The sequence below is a fragment of the Panicum virgatum genome, chromosome 8N, assembly GCF_016808335.1.
Source record: "Panicum virgatum strain AP13 chromosome 8N, P.virgatum_v5, whole genome shotgun sequence".
Lineage (NCBI taxonomy): Eukaryota > Viridiplantae > Streptophyta > Magnoliopsida > Poales > Poaceae > Panicum > Panicum virgatum.
In genome coordinates this window covers 2783987-2793865 of record NC_053152.1, presented here as the reverse complement: position 1 = coordinate 2793865, position 9879 = coordinate 2783987, and the positions used below count along the sequence as shown (strand labels likewise).

Here is a 9879-nt window from a genome sequence, read left to right as displayed (position 1 = left end):
TGCTTCTCCTATCTTAAATGACATAAGGGAGCTCCCGCAAACGGCAAACTTTTCAAAAAAAAAAAGTTGCTCGCTGCTTTCTGCTCTGCTCTTCTCTGCTCACTGCTAGGGCAAGCTCTCGGCAGGCGTTTGTTGGCTGGCATTGCATCATCACCGCCGTGAAACATGCAGCGGCGGGGACGGGGCGAGATGGAGGCCCACACATACACGGCGACACGGGCCTGCCGCCCTGACCCAGCGCAGTGACCCTACTCTAGTACGTGTGTGTGAGAGAGAACGAGATACCCACAGCGGCAGGGCACGGCAGACGCAGCCAGGCCCCCCCACCAACACATACCCAGAACAAAAAAGGTGACGTGGCCAACACTAGTGTAGGGCCAAGCCCTAGAGGCTCTCTCTCTCCCTCTACCCCACTGCACGTCTGCACTGCAGTGAACCCCATCGGCGAGGTTGCATTCATTGTACCGGGCACAGTCGCGCAGACATTCGTTTCCCAGCCCCATGGGCCATGGGCTCACCACTAATCATGAAACAAAAGCCCATCGTACACACACTACTGGCCTACTGCCGGCACAGTGCACACACCACACATCATCCACGACCACTTGTAGGCTGAGGCAGAGCCTACTAGGACAAGACCCCACAGAGCGAGCGAGAGAGCATCAGCAGTGGCAGCCAGTACACTGTACACACACCAAACCATCCCTGCAATGCAAATGCAATCACGGGTGCGACACACGCGACGCAGTGCAGTGATGTTCAGGGTAGGAACAGTGCCCCCTACGCGCACGCGAGAGGGCTGCCAGCCATGCCCCCCGGCTCTTCGGAGCCAGCACGAGGGCATGGCCGCCGTGTGGGTTCCAAGCTTGCCATGGCCACCCATCGACCACGCTCGGTACACGCTGTGGTGCGGTAGCCAGCAGCTACCGGACAGAGAGATTCAGCGACACCGGCAGCAGAAACACGGCAGCAGCGTGCGTGCTTGCTTGGTCGATGCAGCAGCTTGGAACCGGCAGCTACACACCTTACTACTCAAGCCTGGACACAGTGGCTACTTTGAACGAGAGTTTTAGAGCCACAAAAAGGGAGCCTTGCTGGCCTCTTTATCTAGAGACCTAGTGTTACATACACAAGCAGGCAGCATATATATGGTGGTTCGTAACAATGAATGAACAAGGCGTTGCCTTTGGCAGCAGAGGCAAACAGCCACGAGGCGGCGAAAACGAACACTAGTGTTACAGACTGCGAGGCTCTACATGTGTGTGTACAGCTACTGATCGACGGTGCCAACATGCCCTGATTACCATCCGTATATAGGGTTCTGCACCTGGGGCGGCAGGAGGCGGAGGTCCGCGCTGTGCTGCTTGTTGTAGTCCCGGGTTCCGGGGACTGCTCCGGTGGACAGTCTCAGAAGCTCGCTGCCCGTCAGGCAGTAGTGCGCGAACGCCAGCCCGCCGTCGACCACGTCCGAGATGCTGGGCGCCGAGACGGACCGCCTCGTCCTCCTGCCCGCGCTCCCGTCGAGTTCGGTACCGCTGCTGCTGCAGTCGTTACTGCCGTTCAGGACATTGTCGAGCTCCGAGTGCTCCATGAACCGCTGGGTGGCGGCCTCCCACGACAGGTTGTACCGCTGCTCGGGGGTCAGGGGCTGCGGGTCGCGAGTCATGGCCTCCTTCACCCTGGCCACGAAGTCTTCCGAGGTCTTGTAGGTCAGGCAGTTCGGGAACGACCGGAAGAAGTCGTTGGACGGGTGGTCCGCGCAGACCACGAACTTGCCCATCGCGAGTGCCTCCGCGGTCGCGGTGCACAGGACGTCGCTGATGCTTGGGTTGATGAAGACCTTGTACCTGAAAGTAGAACAGGGGAGGCATAAGATGAGAATAATGATCAATAACATCACATCCGCAACCGATGGAAGAGGAATGTTTTCCGGAAAAGAAAACAATTGAGTGCCTGTGGACTTTACCCGTGAAGAGAATCATCTGCGTGGTCCCGGCCTTTATGAAAGTTCAGGTTCAGATTCAACTTCCTGGCGGTCGATTGCACTTCATGCGAATCTTCACCATTCCCATAAATGTCCAACTTGAAGCCTTCCAAATCACTCTTGTGCTTGGCAAACAAATCTATCAGTTCTCTGTAACCCTTGGCCCAGACCATCTTCCCTAGAAAATAAGCTCCTTTCGAGAAAGATTGCTGTCCAGACTCCTGCTCAGCTGCTATTCTCTCTCCGACTTCCAGAAACTTGGGGTTAACACCATGCACATTGCAGATCATTGACTTGGGCAGATCTTGAGTAGCACCTGAAAGCCGCAAAATCTACACAGCATCGACACCATCAGCCCGTAGACAAGAAACAGCCTATAATATAATAGTCTCGAAACACACACAACACGCATAGCTCAAACATCAGGGGCATAACATAATTCATTGAGTACCTTGTGGCAATAAGCTCTAGCGACCAGGTTGTTAATGTGCTTAACGAAAAAGGCCTGAATAGCACCATTCTTCTCCCTCTTGATGTACTCCAAATAATTTGTATGTACAACACCGACAACGTGATTGAATTTGTCTGTCCAACGTTTCCCATGATGATACCAGTTGAGGTGCTCGGGCTCTTCCAAGATTGCAATGTCAGCTTCCTTTGATGGTATAAACTGTGAAGTATCCCCCGCAGGAATTATGCTTCTCCTTTCTTTCTGAAACTGTAGTTAGAAAAAAAATCAAGAGTATATGAGTTAAGAACATAGTGTTGAAATATCATGCTGAAAAAGGAGACCTTACCTTTCCGGGGTAAAACGATATTTTGAAGTCTGTCTTGAAACCAACTCTTTCCTCCAGCCAATTCCTCATATAGTTTTCTTGTTCTTCTGGAGAATTAAAAGTCATGCTATTGGGATAGACAAGTTCTTGATCCGACTTGCAAAGCCAGGGCACTACCAAGGTTACATTTTGCTTGGAAGATTTAGCCAAGTATGCTGCTCGAAACAAAGGATTCACAGCCGTTCCAGTCATCCAGGGAAGACTGGCAGTAGTGACTATGGCAACATGTCTCTTGTCAGATATGTCAGACTTCTGCACATCCCTCCAAAATCCACCTTCACAATGGTGTCCTGTGCTTTGTAGGACACTAGCTATTCTTAGGTCGAGCTCATCCCCAACATTGTCATTTCTCAATGAAGATGGTTCACTTGCAGACAGAAAATTATAAGCATGGTGGTCCTTTCGCTTGCTGCATAGAGACTCCACCAACTTGTCACATACATCTACAGCACATGTGAAATGAAAAACAGCTCAAACCAAGCTAAACATTGTAGGAGTAGCTAAACAAATAAAATAAAAATAAAGCATCTCACCTCTTTTTATACCAAGTTGATCAAATAATGGTACAGATTGCTTTAGAAAATAAGCAAAAATTTCTCCTAAATCCAGTGGTGGAACATCCTGCACAAGTGCAACACTGATCATGAAAGTGCAAAAGTGGACAAGATTATGTATAGTGCATAAATAGTGAATAAACTGTGTTATGACATGATGAAATGGTCAATTAGTATGATAACGATTTCCCAAGATATGCAAAAGAAATCTAATTATTCCAGGGTTTCGGGAAAGTGTAAAACAGAATGACCATATTACTTCATCATACACTGGGAAGCAATCTGCCATTCTAAAATCCAGTAGTACATGCACAAGCAACAAACTGAAAGGAACATTTGACAAAATTATATTGTTCATATTTAACATTTCTTGCAGAATTCACTATCACAAGTCATTCGTGTAGAGAGAAGCAAGTTTCTAACCAATAGAAAGATAACAGTATATGTGCAAAAGGTTTTGGAAGTGAATCTCTACAGTGTGCAATAAGTGAATAGGAGATGACTAACCTCAGATGCTTCAGGTGCAAAGCTCATTGATTTCTGCAATAAAAAGTGCAATGGTGCATCAATTTAATCTGCTGAAGGAACAAGAGCAGTCTGCATCACGTGTATCCCAGAATAAGCTTAATATATCAGCACGTTTGCAAGCAAGCGTAAAATTATATGATTGTGAAGATATTAAATGTATTGGAGACTATGACTGAATTCCAAAATGCTGACTTTTCTTGGTTCAATTTCAAATGTCTACAAAAAAAACCCTATTATATAAATCTAAACACAAACAAAAATCTAAAATTTATCAGACTTATATTGTTCACCATTGAACATTTCAACAGGCTTATTTTATTCAGCTCATTCAGCACTCGGTTTCAATTTCAGTTACATCAAGATCCTGTTAGTCGGCATGGCACAGAGAAGCAATATAAAATATATTAGGCATCTCTAGTAAGCTACTCAGTCAAAGCGTGCTTTGAGTAGTCTTATTTGTTTTAAGCATGTGACCTTTCTGGTGCCACAATCTCTTATACGATCATTTAATCAGATTAATCAGCAGAATGGGGTATGTATGTGCCAACATCTAATTGAACACCTTCTTGAGTTTAGACACTTTAATTTTCAAATCCTCAAGCACAACTGTAAGTCTGTAAATCATAAAAGAACTACCTTTGAGCAAAGTTACAAAAAGACATGCATAACTCCGTATGGTAGTATATTCACAGAGCTAATTCCCATCCAACTTGCAAGCGTATACTAGTAACCCCATTTTTTAGCACCAAATTTAGAGCCGTGATGGAATTGGGGAGCGTTGCTTGCTTCCCAAGGTTTAGCATCCAAATTGAGAGTGGAGTACAATCCCAAGTCCGCGGGAACCTTACCAAGCTGAGCTTGACCTTTTGCAGCATGTCGCTGGCGGACTGCCCCTGCGCCCTCCGCTCGAGCTCCCTGAGGCGCGCCTTGACCAGCCGCACGGGCTCCCACTCCTCGGCCTCCTCCTCCCACCTCCACCCGGCCTGCCCCCTGGCGCCCCTCCACGACTCGGCCTCGAACGCCTTCCCGATCGCGGACAGGTCCAGCCGCGTCCGCGCGGAGGAGGCCGAGGAGGAGTAGGCGCGGCGGAGGCGCGCGAGCAGCTCGGGCTCCGCGACCGGCGCGTTGAGGAACGTCTCGAGCTCCCCGGCCCGCGCGCGGATGAGGCGGAGGTCCTCCCGCAGGCCGCGGGAGAGGAAGGACAGCGCGCCCTCCCCGGCCCCCGCCCCCGCCCCCGCCCCCACCCCGCCGCCGCCGCCTCCTCCGCCGCCCGAGGCCGCGGCGGCAGGCCGGGTGTCGACGCCGAAGCTTGCCATGGATCACCGGAGGAGAGCGAGGGGGGCGGCGGCGGGTGGGGCTAGGGTTTCCGCGCGCCGCGGCGAGAGGCTGCGGTGGTGGTGGTGGAGGCGGTGGTGGATGGGGGAAAACCGGAAAAGGATGGGGGAGGAAGAGGAAGCAGCGGTCGAGGAGATTTCGCGGGCCCCGGCGCCGGCTGACGTGGCCGCATGGAGGTGGTGAGGTGGACCCGGCCGGGTGCCCTCGAGAAGGGCACCGGCGAAACCGACGGCTCGGATGGAGGAGGTGGGGAACCGACGGCGGTGGAGGCTTCCACCTTGCATCGACCATGGCCGCGGACCTGCCCCTGCCCTGAGGACTGTCGGCTCCTCCAGGGCCATGAATTCCATGCGAGAACAAATGGGTTGCAGCAAGATTCGTACGATGCCAATGCGAACCCATTCCGAACCTAGAGACATCACATGAATTTGGCCCAAATTTGCAGTTCTTCACTATACATGCTAAGCAAAAACACGGCTTATTTGAGCGTTCACACTGCTTCAATCTTGTCTGCTCCTCCCCAGACCCATGTTAGCCCCAGCAGGAAAAAGAAGGGACAGGACTACAGGAGTGCACACATCTGGGACATGTCTAAGCAGATTAGCACAAGCACAAGGACTGAAAGCAACGCTAATTCGAGTTGTGCACGGCAGCTCAGTTGGAGCCTTGCACACTTGGCACTCCTGCACTAGTGAGAGACCGAAAGCAACGGGTCTTGTGCTGATGCGTTTATCCGTTTCTTCTGCCTCTCCTGCTAGTTTGTTCCAGGCCACGGTTGATTTGTCATCGGTCTGAAGGATCAGCGCTGGGATCTCTGAGATACCATGGCCCAACTTTCTAGAAGTCTATTACAGCCATGTGTGAGTTATCTCAAGGATATGGAGGGCTCCAACCAATCATATGCCGATCTTCATGGCAACTCAACATGAACACTTGTAAAGTTTCGACTGATAAGATTGCTACTCCAAGCATATGTGCAGTTGAGTTGTCTAATGTGGTGATCAAGGTTTGCAACCTCCAGTTGAGTTGTCTTCAGTTAACAAACAGTATCACTGTATCAGAATCTTAGAAATTTCCTGGGGCCAACTTTGGATTCTGTCGCAGCCATACCTTAAGAGCTCCTATCTGATGACATTCTTCATGTTAACTCAGGAAGTATGGCACCAAATAAATTTGGATGCTGAGATTGTTACTCGAGGTGTGTTTCCGAGCTGTGGCAGTATCAGCACAAGAGACCATTCCATTTCCAATAATGTAAACATTTCCCACCAGAAAAAATTGTCGGAAACTCAGCAACTTCTAGACCTTGATTTCTAACAGGTCTCTCTCACCAGTCACCACAAGTTCTCGGACGTGATAGTAACACACATTGCTGGGTCCATGGAGTCTTCCATCAGATCCTTTTTGCAAAATATTTGAGCGAAAGTTTACTCTTCAACCAATTGCCCATTTTCCAGAAGTTACGTACATGGTATAACTGGTGATCTTCTCTTTGAGCTGCACTGCTGGTTGTCAAGTTCATGTGAGAGCTTACAGTCTGGGATGAGAGTACCGGCACAAAATCTACACATAAATATTCCGGGCACCTGCTATAGGACTTCCTCGCATCCCTGCATATGGTTGATCAATGCCTGAAGACTGAGGTCAATGACACTGCCACCCATAACGGCCACTGTCAGTCTTCAACAATTTTCTGATTTCAGTAGCCAGGGCTTTTGCTGCTTGAATTACTGAATATTGAATTCAGTGTAACAAATCACACTCCTACATTGCCATATATCCCATATGAAGCTTCTCAAATTGAATCGACGCACCAGTGCATGAGTGCTGATACATCACTCAGACTGGAAGTTCTCATGCGACGCTGTACCGGCGCATGAGCCCGGGCACCCGCTCGGCGACGTCGACGCGGCCGTGCGCGCGGCACGCGGCGAGCAGCGCCGCGAAGATGACCCTGTCCGGGCGCGCCTGCATGCCCGCCACCAGCCGCTCGGCCTCGTCCACCTCCCCGGCCCGGCCCAGCATCTCCACCATGCACGTGTAGTGCTGCAGCGCGGGGCGGGGCACCCTCGCGAACAACCGCCGCCCCTCGCCCACCATCCCGGCCCGCGCGCACGCCGCCAGGAGCACCGTCGCCGCCCGGTCGTCCACCTCCGCCTCCAGGCCGGAGAAGAGGCCCAGCGCCTCCGCGCACCGCCCGTGCGCCGAGAGCGCGCCGGCCAGCGCGGTGCGGGCAGAGAGCGCGCGCTCGTGCGGGGGCGTTCCGTCGAACACGGCGCGCGCGGAGGCGAGGTCCCCGCAGGCGGAGTAGCCGCGGATGAGGGACGCGGCGAGGAGGAACTCCACGCCGCGGCGGAGCACGGCGGCGTGGAGGGACGCCACGAGGGGCAGCGACGGCAGGGAGGACGCGCGGCGGAGGAGCTCCGCGTAGCGCCGCCGCAACCGCATTGCTGGGGCTGGCTGTGGTGCGGGCAGCAGAGGGGACGGACGGACGGGCCGGCGCTTGGTTTACAGGGAATAAATGTGTCGAGACCGGCCCATGGGCCGTATAACAACTGTTTTTTCATGGCTGTCCCTCCCTATCAGAGCGTTGTTGTGTCTTCAGCTGCAACTCTGGGCTTCCCTCGTTCCGGTGGGGAGGAGGATATTTCTTGATATCGGCCCATGGGCTGCGGCCTGGTAAAAAAACCAGCTATTTAGGTTCAGGGGTTCAGCCTGCGCCTAGCCTCTAGCAATGACTCCTACTCATCCCTATTTTTTAAGTAGAGGCCTTCCCTACTTTTAGGTGTTTATTTTTCAGCATCTCCAGCAGTCCCCTAATTTTCAATCCAACAACCATATTAGAAGAGTATATAAGAAACTAGTGCTCCAATAGTCTCCTAAAATCTTTTTCTTTTCCCAATAATTATTGGGACATCCCAAGAATTCACCTCATATCTCTCTAAATAAAGGGGGAGTTGTGACCCTCCCAATAAGATAGTTAGATTGGGAGAAGGTTATTGAGAGACTGCAAAAGCAACTCCCCCAATAATCCTAAAACTGCTATTGGGACATCTCCGAATATCAGTTATTGGGAAAGGATTATTAGGGGATTGTTGGAGATACTCTCAACTCTATCAATAGACTCTACTTTTCAGCTACTACTTCCACGAAACCCGCATGTTAGTGTTTGCTTTTCTTTTATTCATTTCCCCCACATACCTGCACCTAGACCTGGGATTGGATTGGCATCCAAATCCAATTCAAGAGTATCCCATTAAAGTCCAACACAAGACACGCTCCCATCCAATTCGATTCCAGTAATTAGTCCGGCATTAAAATCCAATCCAATCCAACTCTCCCTAAATCCAAATCCATTCAATACAATCCAATATTCAAGCACATGTAGTACTCCTCCTTTAGCGGTGACAAGCTCCGTGCATCTCACGCCATCTCGTGCATCCTACTCTCTAGCTATAGCCTAGCTCGTTGGCATCGCTCTACGACTACCCTGGGACCACAACAGCATACTTCAGCATTTTCCCTTTCAATGGCTACGCTTGCCCCTTGATCAGGACTCCATGGCGAAGGACCAGACCGACTCGCCTCGTGATGGTCGAGGCGATGGGGATGAGGAAGACGAGGAGGCGGAGGCACGCAACGGCAGCAAGTCGATAGAAGCCGATAAGGAGGGACACTCGAAGGGAAGCCGGGACCGGAGCCACCGCGGCAAGTCGAAGCGGTGAGAAGAGGAGGAGGAGGAGGAGGGAAGCGAGAGCTCCGGTGAGGACTCAAGCGAGCGGCGGAAGCGGCGAAGGAAGGAGAGGAGCAGTAGCGGCGGCGGCAGAGCCACAACGACAACATAGGCTTGTTGTCAGAGACCGAGTCCGAGTGTCAGAGGGTGAGTCGGAGTCGGATTCGAAGGAGGAGAGGCGGAGGCACCAGAGGAAGAGGAGGGAGGAGAGGGCGGAGGAGGGAGGAAGGACGCCGGGAGAGAGACGCGCGGCGGCGGCCAAGAGAGATGTGCGTGTCTGGTAGGCTGGCTGGTAGTGCTCTGCCACTCCCTTCCTCTAGTCCAACAGGATTTGGATTATCCCCTTTTTTTCTATCCAAGACAATCTAATCCTAATTGACATAATGTAATGGATATCCATATCGAACCAGATTCAAATTCAGTAGAATCCAAAGGCCAAAGTCCAATTAGATATGGATTTAGGCCAATCCATTACAGTAATACCTACACCCCTCCCACTTCCTCTTCCCTCACGACTTCTCTTCCTCCTGCAGCCATCGCTTGCTTTCTCCCTGTGCCGCTTGGAGCTCCCCTACGGCGACCTAGATCTGTCCATGGTGCTCGAACTCCACATCGATTGAGCTGACGTAGCCTGCAGTCGTCGTTCCCCAAGCCATTGAGCGCCAGTTTTGCACGTGCCTCCTCGATTTGCAGAGGACGGCCAAGGAATGGACGACCACCCCGTATCCGCCTACCAATTCCAAGCGTTCGTGTGGATTTGGCTGGTCCAGCTCTGCCTACACCTCCATTGCGGTTGGACCTGTCCATGTGAGGTTAGGGCAGCGGTGGGCAAGCCCGAGCTCGGGACAAGTGTGGCTACGGGAGAGCTCGGTAGGTGAGGGAATCGAGGATCCTACTAGAGTGAATTTT

General features: G+C 51.7%; 2 protein-coding genes across 2 annotated transcripts; both read right to left on the bottom strand.

Annotated features, from left to right (window-relative positions):
* Nucleotides 1-1091: 1091 nt before the first annotated feature.
* Nucleotides 1092-5311, bottom strand: LOC120684639 (digalactosyldiacylglycerol synthase 1, chloroplastic-like). Its single transcript, XM_039966523.1, has 7 exons — nt 4751-5311; nt 3882-3914; nt 3354-3441; nt 2782-3263; nt 2436-2702; nt 1967-2316; nt 1092-1847 (listed from the first exon to the last, which is right to left on the bottom strand). The coding sequence occupies exons 1-7, from the start codon at nt 5216-5218 to the stop codon at nt 1301-1303; spliced, it is 2235 nt and encodes a 744-aa protein (XP_039822457.1). The 5' UTR covers nt 5219-5311; the 3' UTR covers nt 1092-1300.
* Nucleotides 5312-5664: 353 nt separating this feature from the next.
* LOC120684640 (pentatricopeptide repeat-containing protein At4g31070, mitochondrial-like) lies at nt 5665-7725 on the bottom strand. Its single transcript, XM_039966524.1, has one exon. It carries the CDS (start codon nt 7683-7685, stop codon nt 7092-7094), a length of 594 nt encoding a protein of 197 aa, XP_039822458.1. The 5' UTR covers nt 7686-7725; the 3' UTR covers nt 5665-7091.
* Nucleotides 7726-9879: the final 2154 nt, after the last annotated feature.